Source organism: Eptesicus fuscus, chromosome 11, assembly GCF_027574615.1.
Source record: "Eptesicus fuscus isolate TK198812 chromosome 11, DD_ASM_mEF_20220401, whole genome shotgun sequence".
Lineage (NCBI taxonomy): Eukaryota > Metazoa > Chordata > Mammalia > Chiroptera > Vespertilionidae > Eptesicus > Eptesicus fuscus.
The window spans coordinates 46,160,414-46,174,777 of NC_072483.1; the positions used below are offsets into that span (position 1 = coordinate 46,160,414).

Sequence of the window (14,364 nt, forward strand, 5' to 3'; positions counted from 1 at the left end):
GACAGAGCCCATTGCCTCTCTCTTGATCTTTTCTAGGGCTGGTTCTTAATTGGTCAGTGATAAGTTATACTATTAATCTTCCCAGAGGGAAGGGACTAGCCAAGATGTAGTCATTTGGACTAATAATTCAAATGACTTATAATTCTAATATTCTATTATAAGCTACCAAGATGTGTAAACCTTTTTGAGGATTTTTTCCTTCTCTTTTTCTTCTTGCTTCCCTTCATTCCTTTCTCCTTCCCTCTTTCTCTCTTCTTCCTTTCTTCTTTTGTAAACAGAAATTGTTCCAGTATCTTGCATACTCTTGGTACTCAACGTTGTTCGAAATATTTCTTATTTCTCAATGCTTCATTTTTGTTAAAATTCTGTTTTTAGCACCTGTTCACAATGAGTATTTCTCCTTCACATCTAAATTTTCTAAGGGACACTAATAAATACGACTGCGCTGGAGCTCAGAACAGCTTGCTTGTGTCTAAGCCCTATGTCCCTTTCAACTAAGTAGCTGTTGGCCTCACAGGTCTGGGCCGTGGGCAATGAGCCGGGCTCATGTTCGGAGTCCTTCTCAGGAAATCATCCATGGCCAAGTTCCAAAGCCCCGCTGGTAAAATCAGCTGTTGCTCTTCTGGTCTTTAACCTAAGAGAAAAACTATATTTTGTAAAAGATTCCCGACAGAAAAGTATGGTGATTAAATTTAGCAAGAAGCTCATTGACAGATTTATATTTTCAGAGAATAACTGGCATCCATTCCTATGGGTGCTTTACTCACCTGTGAGGGGCCTGTCGTGCTCCAGATCTTTCCTGCTTCAATTGGATTCAGGGTAGAAGACAATGCATGCTTTAATCTTTTTATAAAGCAAGCTGTATAGCATAGAATTAAATGGCATAATGTCCATGAAACCATCTAGTACAATGCTTGACAAATAGAGCTTAGAATAGTACCTCTGTTTGGCACATAACGACCAAAATTTGGTTGAATCAAAACAAAGGGCTAAAACCAAAAACAAAAACACCTCCAAAACGTAGTGGTCACAAGTTTTTGTACTTTTGGTTAATTAAAATTAACAAAACTAATTAGGAAGAGGAGCTAACTTAAGGTAGCCACCCTTTTTTCCTAGTACTTCCTCCATTTATAACCATGATTTCTTACAGGAAAGGACGTTTGAACATTTTCAAGGAGAGAGGATACCTTGTAATAAAGGACAATCCTCTATATTTATCATTATGGGAAAGTTCTTATTTTTCTCATTTTTTCTGGAGGGAGGGAATTATGGGCAATATGGCTTTGAGGTTAGAGGCCTGGGCTCTGGAGTTCATCCACCTGCCCGGCACCACTCCTAACTTGGTGTGACCTTGAGCAAGTTACCTCTTTGTGCCTGATCCAAAGGCTTTCTGACCCAAAGAATGGAGTTCATATAACCTACCTCAACGGAGTGTGGTCAGCATAAAGTATTACATGCTGTTAGAACAATGCCTGGCACATAATTACTGCTCAGCAAATGTTAGCTATTGCTGTGGTCTTTGATGTGGTTCATCAGATAGTGCCAGCTCTCTACCCTCAGGCTCATGTAGGATTGTACTTCTCAGCCATGACCTCTCTTGTGGTTGTGACTGGTAGGCTGGGAGCAGAACTGTCTAGAGTCACTTTTGTACCAGAGTATTTGATTGCTGGTGTGAGACCCTCTAAACTCTTTCCCCCTGTAGTACAGTGATTGGTAACATTTGAGATGGAGACAGCTGCCTCAGTCTGGTCCCTGAGTGACTGTGGGGAACAGAGTAAACCTCCACCCTTAGCCAAATGGTAACATGCAGTGGGTAAGAAATAAGCCTTTGTTTTAAACCACTGAGATTCCAAGGGCTTTATTCATGATTGCCACATCATCTGGCTTATCCTGACCGGTGCAGTTATTATTAATAATGTGGCTAGTTATCATTTCCTAAAACAATATTTGAAATAATTTTTCTAAATCAGCATTTCTCAAAGTGTGGTCCGCAGACACTTAGAGATCCCTAAGACTTTTCAGGGGACCTGCAAGGTCAAAACTGTCTTCAGAATAATACTAAGATGTCACTTGCCTTTCTCACTGCATTGAAATTTGCATGGATAATGCAAAAGTAACAGTGGGCAAAATGGCTGGTAATGGCACCAAACTGTATCAACAGTCATTCTTCACTGCCACATGCTTGCAGGAAGAACAAATGTCAGTTTTACTCGAGAATGCTCTTGATGAAGCAGTAAAAAGTGTTAATTTTATTAAATCTACATTCTTGAGCATACATGTAAAAATATTTTGTGTGATGAAATGGGAAATATGCATAAAGAACTGCTGCTGGATAACAACGTATAATAAGTGTCTCAAGAAAACCACGTGCAGTTAGCACCTTGCGTTGTGAGCTGAACTCGCTGCTTCTTTCCCCATGGAATCTTGCTTTTACTTGAACAAATGACTGGCAAACTATGGTTATTACCACTTGTGTTTTTGGTAGATATTTTCTTGAAAATGCAGAATGAGCCTGTCAAGTTATATCAAAAGAACAATTACCATCCTTTGTTGTCAATAATAAAACCAAGCTTACAAGCAAAATTTGATTTTCGGAAAACTTGTGTTCACCAGCAAGAGCTTGATAGCATCTCAATGCTTTAAAACTTTTCTCATGAGATTGGTAAGGACATTAATTCATGTGATTTGAAAAATACTGAAGAACAAAATATTTCATTGGCTCAGTGAGCCAATACTTTCCAAGTGACTAATGCATGATGCTACAAAACCATGCCTGAGTTTAAGATCAATTCAAAGGTCAAGACAGAGCAAAGGATTTTATGTAACAGAATATGAAAAGTTTATTGATCTGGTTTTAAATTCCACGTTGCAACTAACCTTGAAGAATATCCTGCTTCTCAAGTTTAGTATAGAATCAAAGAAAAATATCCACAACTGTCTGAAAAGCCTAGCAAGATATTTCATTTTCGAACTGTGTGGTACTGGATTTTCTTTATATATTTCAACCAAAGTGACATCAGTTATGAGAATCCAACTCTCTTGTCTTAAGCCAAAACAGCAAAGAGATTTGCAATCATGTAAACAGTACACTCTTACCATTTATTTTTAAATTTTGGAAAAATGTAGTTATTTGGGAGAAAATATTTATGTTAATTAACAAGTAATGGACTTTAAAATAAGTTAAGTGTGTTCTGACACCTTTTTAAAATTTTTCAGTTTTAATGTCTAATGTGTTAAATATTGATAGGTATCACCCACATAAAAAAACCTCTTTGGTGGGAACTGCTCATCTATCTTATTTTTAAATCTTTTCTAAGAATACGACTCCGGGGAGTGCCTCAGATTGTATCAGCATGGCCTTTCTTTCCTTGAAGAGCTGAAATCCCACCAGGTGACACCTGATCATCCTGAGAGGGAGGGAGGAAGATGTGAATTCGCTCTGTGTAACCTCAGTGCTCCTCCTCACAGACACAGGCAGGCCACTTAACCGCTCCTTCACAGAGGTGCAGAGCTGCTCCTCTGTGTGCCCACTTGTGATTGGAGTGGTGATACTCTGCACGCGAAGCTTAGCTTTCTCCCATGGCAGATACTCCTGACTCAGGCCTCTGGGTGGGTGGGTGTGTTTCATATTACAGTGTCTTCAGAATGTCAGAAGGGAAGAAGAGGCAGCTCATTTTAGTAAGTTACCACCTGTGATCAAAGCATTTCAACCCAGTGCTGTGTGCAGGGGGGTAGGACAATAGAACAGTATTGTCTAGAAAAGAAATAGGTTTTCGTGGGGCAATTTTATGGGATTTTATTCAAAGGCTATCTTAACTTGCTCCGGCAATCACACTCCCAGGTTCCTTGCCAAGGGAGAGGCTCGTAAGCATCTTGAGAATCTACATAGTGCTGTCCAAGGTGTGGGAGGGTGCCAGGCAGGGACCTCTTCTTCCACTGAGGTGTAAAGACCCCAGGACCTCCACAGTGCTGCTGGTCTGGGCTCTCGGTCCTCAAGTCCAGACTTCAAGAGTCCCACCCTCTCTCAGGAGCTACCGGTGGGTTCCACGTTCATTTGGGAGATTCAGTCATTCAGCCTCCTGTGGGAAGTTTCCCTCAAGTCATCCTGGGGGTCTTGGGAAAACACCCACGTTGGCTTATTATAGTGCTGTCTCCCTGACTCGGTGCATTCCCTCCATTTCTATCCCCATAAATATAAACAGGCCCATCGCATGTCCTCCCCTTTGGCTTCCAAACAAGAAGCGCCTTTCACACTCATGGCGAATCCTGCACCTTTGCCCTGGACCCCCCTTCTCTTCCTTCCTTCTAGAAGTGGACCTTGTTCTCTTTGTTAGTCTCTCACGTGTGTTTTCAGAAGTGTCCTCTCTCTGTGGCCTCCTCCCTCAGTCTTCCCTCCTGCGTTTGCTTCTGAAAAGCAGCCTGCTGGGATAGGAGCCTGCACTCAGGGATCACGCAGAACTGCATTCAGATCTGGCTCTAGCCTGTCTCCATTATGTGACTTTGGAAAAATCACATAGCATCTCTGTGCCTCAATTTCTGTATAAAATTGAGTTCTAGTAGTACTTGCTTTATGGGGCTGTTGTTCAGAATAAATCACAGTGTTCGACAGAACCTTTGGAGCTTGAGAATTAGCAGGCAAATCGGAGGGTAGATAGAAGTTTACCACGTCGTCCAAGTGGAGAAAAGAAGAGAAAGCACAAGCCTTCCAGCCAGGAAAAACAAAACAAAAAATTTAAATTTAAACAAACAAAAAAACAACAACAGAAAAACTGCATGGCCAGAGGCCTGCTTAAAGACAAGAAGTAACTTGAGGAGTGAATTCTATAGGTTTGGTTTGTTTATGTTTGTAAAAGTAGGTGGGGAGCCCAGACAGCTGAAGGGAAAGGAGTTAGAAGAGAAAAGATAAGGCTGATGATGATAATGAGTTTCTCTGGACCCCTCCTGACAACTTACAGCATCATCCCAACTTGGTCGACCAGAAGAAAAATTTTTCCATCTACAATCTCAAGCACAAAACTGAGTCCTTGATTACCCATTGTCATTTTGCGCCTCATATTTAAAGTAAATATCCGAATTATGGCTTTTGAGTTTGGGGGATATTTCTGATTTTAGTTGAGCACACTCTGCCCCCTACTGATCATTCTGGATGTTTTCAACCTGAATGAATTTACTTGACAGCAAGAGTTGCCTTTGTCCTCAAGGATATTGGAGGGAGGGAGAGGGTGGGGAGGAAGAGGGGGAAGAAGAAAGGGAATAAAGTCTTAACTTGTGCATCACTGAAGACTGTTTTATTGAGTGTATTTAAAATGTCTCAGAAGTGATCCTTTTAGCATTAAAAGCTGTACAAATTAGGGTGGCTGGGCCAAGAGTAATTTAAACAGAGCCCATAAAGTGTCTATAAAGACCTCCATATTCTGCGCTTATAATGGGCAGGATTTGTAGTGATGGAGAACTTATGAAGATCCAAAGATCAATGAGAACTAAGACATGCATGTATAATTAAGAGAAATATCATTGAAAGCCGAGTGCATTTGGAAAGGGTGCTTTTGACAGGGGAGGAAAGCATGAAGATAAGAAGGACTCCAGGGAGTTACAAATTAAGTTCCGTGCTCTGGCCAGGCACACTGGAAGGGAATTGGTGGCACTATCATACTGTTTTCTGCTGTACAAATAAAATTTTATTGCATCCCCTGCCACAGTAATAAAATCAATTAAAGATTAATATTAACTAAATAATTCATAGTAGAAAAGAGATTATGAATTCTTGATTTTGAAATGGTACCATAAATGTTACACAGGAGAAAGATTGGGTAAACACTGCTTATACAGCAGTTCTTCACTCCATTTATCTAAGTTCCCAGAAGCTATAAAATAATGGCACATCTGGCAGCAGAGAAAGTGCTGTTGCATCCAGAAAGCTCTTGTTATAAAAGCTGGTCAGGATTTTCAAATTATCTTGAAGTTGTAGTTATAATTTATCATGAGAAGTGTGATGGAGATACCTGCCAAAACTCTTTTTTTAATAGTGTGTCTGAAATTGAGAGTCATATTTTATGGGTTACTTCAGAATAGCTGTGAAAATTAAATCTCTTACATATTATTTTTTTAAATATATTTTTATTGATTTTAAAGAGGGGCATGGAGAGGGAGAGAGGGAAACATCTATGTAAAAGAGAAACATTGATCAGCTGCCTCCTGCACTTCCCCTAATGGGGATTGAGCCTGCAACCTGAGCATGTGCCCTGAGTGGGAATCAAACTGGTGACCTTGTTGGTGCATGGGATGACGTTCAACCAACTGAGCCACACTGGCCAGGGCCTCTCTTACATATTCTTTATATGAAGAAAATGTGATGAAGCTGGCCATGAAACTACGCAGTTGGCACATCTCAGAGAACATGACCAAGTTTCCACAGTATGCCCTTTAATGTGGCTGTAAGGTCAGAGTCATCAAACTTTCTATAAGGGGCCAAATAGTAACTGTTTTAAACTTGTGGGCTGTATAGTTGCTATTGAAACTACTCAACTCTGCCACTGTAGTAAGAATGCTGCCATAGACAATAATTAAAGAAATGGATGTGGCAATGTTTCAATAAATCTTTCTTGACAAAAACAAATGGAGGGCCAGATTTGGCCTGGGGGCCATAGTGCACCTTTTGATGCTCTAAAGTAGAGTAACCTGGACATGCATATTTGTTGAACAGTGAGGATGTCAGATTTGAGAATGGTTAGTGGAGATATTTACATCATGTCAGTACATATTCTTAGAAACATTTTGATAGCAACAATAGTAAATGTAAAGTCCTTCACCAAGTAATTTATTGGCACTTACTGCTTTTAGAATGTATGTGACAGTTATCTCCCTCAAGGACCTAAATCTCTATATATTTAGTCCAAAAGAGGAAAAATCTAGCCTATTAGGAAAACATGTGAAAATAAATTTGACTCTTGATGTAATGTAGATGAAGTTCTAAGCATGGACTGCATTTTAGAGAAGGGCTAATTGAATCATATCTGCCAAGGCTTCTCCACCTTATATTTGAACAAATGTTTCCCAAATAAATCACACTTTTTCATTACTTTCCAATTTTCCCATAATTATTTACCCTAGTATGCATAGGCTATGCTTGCTAATACCAAGTGAATTTTAGTTACAGTTTTTGAGGAACCTTGTTATTGGAAGTAGCTTTCTTTAAACGCAACCTTTAGCCAATCCTCTTTATAGTGAGCCAAAATTCAAGGCCACTTAAAAATATAATAACTAAATAAATTGTGGGAGATTGCAGATACCCAAAGGTTTACCTTTATATACATTATGAGAACTTTTCACGTCAGGCATTGGTAAGAGAAAGGTGTAATTTCCTCAAATTGCTTAATATGGGACAAATCAGAATCAACTGATTTTTTATAAATCACTCTGAGTACACTTTCATTTCTGTCATTGTCTCAAGATGAGATAGATTTTTAGTCTCTTGTTTCTTTTCTTTTTAAGAGGTTATATATACACTAGTGGCCTGGTGCATGAAATTCATGCACGGGGGTGGGGGGATGTCCCTCAGCCTGGCCTGCACCCTCTCCAATCTGGGACCCCTCGGGGGATGTCCGACTGCCGGTTTAGGCCCAACCCTGCAGGATTGGACATCTGTCTCCAATCTAGGGACCACTGGCTCCTAACCACTCACCTGCTTGCCTGCCTAATGTCCCACCTGCCCTCCCCTGCCGGCGTGCTCACCCCCAACTGCCCTCCCCTGCCGGCCTGCTCACCCCCAACTGCCCCCCCTGCCAGCCTGATCGCCCCCAATTGCCCCCCACTGCCGGCCTGCTTGACCCCAACTGCCCCCCCACTGACCTGATCACCCCCACTGACCTCCCCTCCTGGCCTGATCGCCCCTAACTGCCTCTGCCTTGGCCCTGCCACCATGGCTTTGTCTGGAAGAATGTCCAGAAGGCCTCCCGGTCTAATTAGCATATTACCCTTTTATTAGTATAGATATGTATCTTTAGTTATCCATAGCCAAGGTCAAGAATCTGTTGTGCTTTCATATTCCCTCAGTGGGAAAAGTATTTAACTGTGATTATTCTTGGCATATGTAAGCTTCATCTGAAATCCTTCCCATCTCCATCTCTGTATTTGTTCCGGAGCCTGAGCAGCCACTCTCCCCCGTACGGTGCCAAGTTATCCTTCTGAAGTCCACTTCCTGCACAGCCACGCCACTCCATGAAGTTCTGGGAGTTTTACCCCCAGTTGCACAATCCCAAGTGAAGAGATAGGAATACTATTTGTTATTCTGTTGAAAGTCATATACATTTCTATGTACCTTGAAGGCTTAAATAAGAAAACTATTCTTGAAAAAAAAAACACACACAGAAATGAGAGATTGCTATTATTGCTGCAGTTTTCATAAAATGAAATCAGCTTTAAGTTCTGCTGCCGAATTTCTATTTCCTAGAGAGTTTGAAAATATGTTCAATGAATAACCTGGTACTAATTATCTCATCTCCATTCATATGAGTTAGACTTTAAGTTTATTAATTACATTTGTTAATTTTGTTAAATTCAGAAAAGCTAATGCATGTCATTTGTATCTGAGAGAAAAGAGTCTTCCCTTAGCCTTGCAGTTGAGAGGTATTTCATATTCTTTACCATCCATGCACATCTAAATCAGCCATTACTTCAAATCTTGATCTTCTTATTCCTTTGTTGAGAAGGTTCACCAATGATTTTCTTTGTTGCAAAGATTATTCCCAAAACAAACTACATAAAATCATTAGTACTTTATCAAGCAAATGAGAACTTAAAGAACAAGTTTCTTGTTGGTGGTGTTACCTGTTTTGTTGATAAATGAGTTCATTTGTGTTTATAAAAACATGTACATGGAGATGAAGTTCTGGTGCCTCCTGAAGACACAGTATTAATTCAAAGACTCTTGCAGCCTGATCATTGCAAAGGGGGCGTCATCGTGTTGAACGTCAGACACATTCTTCTAGACGAGCATGTCTTAATGAGAGGGTGATCCCTCTGGCTAATACTTTATTGTACATAACTGCCCCCCCACCCACCCAGAGTACTGAGTTAAGGAATCTGATTTTCATTCGGATAGTTGGGAATGGAACCCAAATAGCTGGAATTTCACCTGCACCCAGGCACTTTTGAGGTGAAAGCTACACAGAACAGGCTGAGAGACTCTGTCCTAGGTTTCCTAAGTAGCATTAGGAAGTGTAGTAAGGGAAAAAACAACACACCGTATTATCTTACCAGCTTCTGGTGTTAATATGGATGGCTCTTCCCTGAATTCTTTCATTTCAGATTTATTCTAATGGAGTTTGAGTCAAGACCACACCTAATTTTTTTTATCTGTCTCTGATAATTAACATATAAAACACTGGAATGAGGGCTGAGATCGGAGTAAATATTAGGCAGGAAACAAAGAAGGAGCCCTTGATGATTGCTCTGCATAGTCCAGAAACAGTATGGCAGAACGGCAGGAGGTTGAGGAAGCCACAGAAGTAGGTTGCCAGGCAGTCTGTTTTGAATAAAGGCTTTCAGAATCAGTCTTCAGTCTAAGGCCATCAAAAATTCACAATCTCTCTACTAAAAATGCAGTGAAACATTATCAACTTAAAATGCTAAGGTTCCTGCAGCCATATGTGTGTCTACATATACACCAATCGTTTTTAGCAGTCACAGACATGAGGATGGAAGTTGCCCACCCTGAATTGATAAAAGTCCAAATTGTGTTTAAAAACTGGTATTTGGACCAGACTGTGTGTACGTAAAAAAAATGTGTCAGGGTGAGATGTGTGTAACACATAAAATAATGATTCCATATTCCAAGGCTTTTATTAAAGATATTTCATTGTGTGCAATGCTTTTTTGAAACAGAAATGCAAGACAAAATTCATTATTCATGCTTTATTCATATTCATACAGATATGACTGTATAATGAGAATTGGTCTTCTGCTATGGGCATAACTCTGAGTCTCTCAGTAATAAATGATTTTTGGAACCAGGGAAATTATATGCAGAAATCATCTTCACAAAACAAACTTTGAAAAGCAAGACTTTTGTTTTTGAGAGGGTCCTTGATTTATTGCCAAGGGCTTTGTGTTGTTTATTGACATTTATATCAGATATAAATCAGGAAACTTAATTATAAAATGATCCTAATCGTCCATAAGTGGATTGATTAAAATGTAAATTTTAATCAACTTATATTTATTCATTTTAAAATTAAATAGAGAAGATTCGTTTTTCAGTGAGTCAAGAGCAGTCATTCAGGGCTGAACAATGGGAAATGTGGAAAGTATTATTGCGGTTAGGTACCCAGCTGGTTAGACTTAAAATCTGTGTAATAAGCATGGGCAAATATAAGCTCACTGGACTGTTGAATTAAGCTCTGTATGTTTTCATTTAATTATGCTTAGGAAACAGTTTAAAATATCAGTTCATAGGGTAGCTCCACTTTAAGTGATTCATTGTTTTGAAATAGCTATTGTCTGGTAGGTCATGGAACCTAATAAATTTTGGATAACAGCCTAGAGAGAACACATGTGGGAAACACTATCAGAGCAATTTTTATTGTATGCCTAAGACATTTGGGTATTGTCCAACTTTAGTGATTTAGGAAAATCCTAGATACTATCAAAACAGAGAAAATCGGAAGTAGGTAAGACTGGTAAATTGAGTTGACACATGATCACTCATTAAACTCAGAGCATGGTCATCATTTCTCTGTGCCAGTGAGCTGGGAAATACACGTGAATGTGGTTCTGGAGGAAGGAGTGTAGTGGTAGGTCAATAGGTGGCAGAAGTTTGCAAGACTCAGTTCTGCAGTTCTACTGCAGGCAGATAGAATTAACTGATGCAAGACAGATGATTCTTCCAACAGTGGTATTCACCGTCAGTGCAACATGGCTAAGTTAGTTGAAAACATTTAAAATAGTTGCGCTTCATTTAAAAAATTATCTGACCTGATTTAGGAAAGTCTTCGAATAACACCATTTTTTTCATTCATTTCATTATAACAGTAAGATGCTATAGGTATATCAATTAGTCTGTGGTAAAATTGGTTTTGTTATATGTTGTTTCACTTAAAATCACAGAACCTATGAATGTCCTTAAGTGAGGGCTTACTCTACCAGTAATAAATCAGAGTGTATGGTTATCAATAAGTGTTTGGCAGAAAAATAACCTCTGGACATGTTTACCAAAGTATATACAGAGCCATTTAAACATTGTGGGGTTTCTAAAACATACACATCAAATTTTATTTATCATTTTCACTTAAAGTTTGACATTATAAATATAAAGAGACATTTTAAGAGTTCTGTATTACAGGAATTTAAACATTAAAAATACCCATAGCTTTGTAGGTTCACGGTATTTAAATTAAAATCAAATAATTGGAAATGTTTTTGATATGGGAACTATACAATGAAATAAATGGTTGAAGGACCTAGTAGGAGCGGTATTTTATTTCTTTTGGATTATCATTTTACTTTCAGGATCTAAACAAAGACTGTTGTTTGAATTTTTTAAAACCATTTAAAAATTGTAGAAGTTGGGCCTTTGAAACTCCAAAGTGTATGACATTGACAGCTACTGAATAGAGGATGTTTCATAATATGCTTTTCATTTTGGCTAATTTTTTATGTATCTTTACATAAATGGTCTAGAGGGGAGTAATCCTCTTTCTCCAAGGTTTCAAGTAGATCACAATTAGAGCCAATCCTGGCACTTAAGTCCCTGAGAAGTTCAAGCTTACTGTGGGAGAAATATAGATTAAGAATAAAAATACCAATAAAAAAGAGACTTTATTTTTTTAATTTTTATTGAATTTATTGGGGTGACATTGGTTAATAAAATTATATAGGTTTCAGGTGTACAATTATAATTCATCATCTGTATATTGTATTGTGTCCAGCCCAAGTTAAGTCTTCCATCACCATTTATTCCACCTTTACCTTCTTAGAGAGACTGTATTTCTAAGCAACAGAAATTTCCTATCATAAGAAATCATGTTCACATGGTCAGGAGATATATCAGTATCTGAGAAAGATGATCTTTTCACATGAGCCAAGAAATAGCTTCCTTGAAGTTTACCAAAATAAGGATAGCCAATATTCCATTATTTTTGTTAAATTTATATAACTATAGACAAATACTGGTAAAAATTCAGAGTTTGTTTGTGTAGGATCCATCATCAAAGCCAATATGTTACCATTCTCATTTTAATATCCCACTGAGCATATTCCAGGAGAAGGATGCAGAGTTAGTCAGAGAAGTGGTCCATTTGGACCTGCACTGCTACCCGAAAGATTTTCCTAAAATCCTAACATGGCTGTGTTTTTCCTTCCCCAAGGACTTCGGCATTATGTTCCTGCATCACTTGGTGTCTATTTTCTTGATTACCTTTTCATATGTCAACAACATGGCCCGAATAGGGACCCTGGTTCTCTGTCTTCATGATTCAGCAGATGCTCTTCTGGAGGTAAAAGTTTATTTCATCTTTGAGATTACAAAACCTAGAATTCAGGAAGTCCAAAGACTATCACTTCTATGTTGTGCTAGATGGTGCTGGGGACGAAAGTATATGATTGCGTTGAAACTGTGGGGGTATTTCTTTGTAGGCAAACTTGTTAAAAACAGACTTTTAAATTATCTTATCAATTTTTGTATTAAAAATCTTTATCTTATTGACATTCTTTATTAATGGAATAATGAACACCTTTACTATTCCACACTTAAGAAATGAATGTTTTACATTAAAAAAATTATTTCTTGTGCTCTAGCTGGTTTGACTTAGTGGAGAGTGTCGGCCTGAGGACTGAAGGGTCCTCGGGTCGATTCCGCTCAAGGGCACATGCCTGGGTTGCGGGCTGATCCCCAGTAGAGGATGTGCAGGAGGCAGCCAATCAATGATTCTCTCTCATCATTGATGTTTCTATCTCTCTCTCCCTCTCCCTTCCTCTCTGAAATCAATAAAAATATATTTTTTTAAAAAAGAAAATTATTACTTAAATAGATTTTATTTCACATTGTTTTATCCAGAAAGTGTATATAATTCAGTTTAGTTATTAATTGAAGTTGTTTTTTTACAGCAAAACGTGTACAAATTGCAAAGAATATGTAAAAATTGTTTCCTTTGCATATAAGTGTAAAAAGTATCTGAGGATATATTGGTTGCACTTTGGTTAACTTTCTAAACCATTATCACTTAGAATTATTAAAGTAGCAAAAAAAGAAAAGAAAAATGTTTCTAGCATATGTCAAAATATGAAATTTCCAACAAAATGTTTATGTAGTATTTACTCTTAATTACACACTCAGTAACCCTACCTAATAAAACAGGAATATGCAAATTGACCGCACCTTCGCTACACCTAAGCCACGCCCACCAGCCAAGCCACGCCCACCAGCCAATCAGAGCGAGTATGCAAATAAACCCGACCAAGATGGCGGGTAATTTGCATACATAGGCACCCAGAGCGGACCCCCTGCCATCGGAGGTGGGGAGCTGGGTGTCCGCTCAGGCTCCAGGCCAAAAGCTGCTGGCTGCGGCTTTTGGCCTGGTACATGAGCGGACCCCCTGCAATCAATCCCAGGGAGCTGGGCATTGCTTCAGCCTGGTACACCAGCGGACCCCCTGCGATTGATCACCTGGGCAGGGAGCTGGGGGTCTGTTTTCGGCCTGGGCAGGAGGGTCCCCCTGCAATTGATCGCAGGGAGCTGGGGGTCTGCTCCTGCCCAAGAGGCTTTCGGTCTGGGCAGGGTTGAGCCGGTGATCAGAGGGAGCTGGAGTGGCCTGCCCAGGCCTAAAGCTTTGGCCAGAGGCTTTAGGCCTGGGCAGGGCCCAGCAGTTGATTGGTGTGAACTATAGAGGAAACACCTTTTCTGACTGCACATTGGCTAAGCTTCCTGTATGCCACTGGTAATATTCTTAGTAACTTGGATAATAAGAATCCAAAAAGGTGATCTAGGGTTTTTCCACCACACTTCTGGAGAAAAAAATGAAGGTCTGCTGCTGGAGGGGCTAAGAAATATCATATCCTGCCCTAGCCGGTTTGACTTAGTGGATAGAGCCTCAGCCTGCAGACAGCAGGGTCTGGGTTTGATTCTGATCAAAGGCATGTACCTAGGTTGCAGGCTCCTCCCTGGCCGGGGCCCAGATCAGGGCTCATGCAGGAGGCAACCAATCAAAGTGTTTCTCTCTGTCTTTCCCTTTCTCTTCCACATTCTCTAAAAGTCATTGGAAACATACCCTCGGTGAGGATAAAAAATAAATAAAGAAATCCATATCCTATGAAAGACACATCTTGAAAATGCCTAAAGAACGTTGTCATTTTTTCTTGGTGAAGGGACTG

At 39.5% G+C, this 14,364-nt stretch overlaps 1 protein-coding gene across 2 annotated transcripts in view; it reads left to right on the forward strand.

Moving 5' to 3' along the window:
* Positions 1 to 14,364, forward strand: part of CERS6 (ceramide synthase 6) — a 257,579-nt gene that overhangs the window by 194,061 nt on the left and 49,154 nt on the right. For both annotated transcript variants that reach the window (XM_008138608.3, XM_008138609.3), the window contains exon 7: positions 12,363 to 12,491. In XM_008138608.3, coding sequence (XP_008136830.1) covers positions 12,363 to 12,491 — 129 coding nt within the window. The remainder of the gene's footprint in view (positions 1 to 12,362; positions 12,492 to 14,364) is intronic.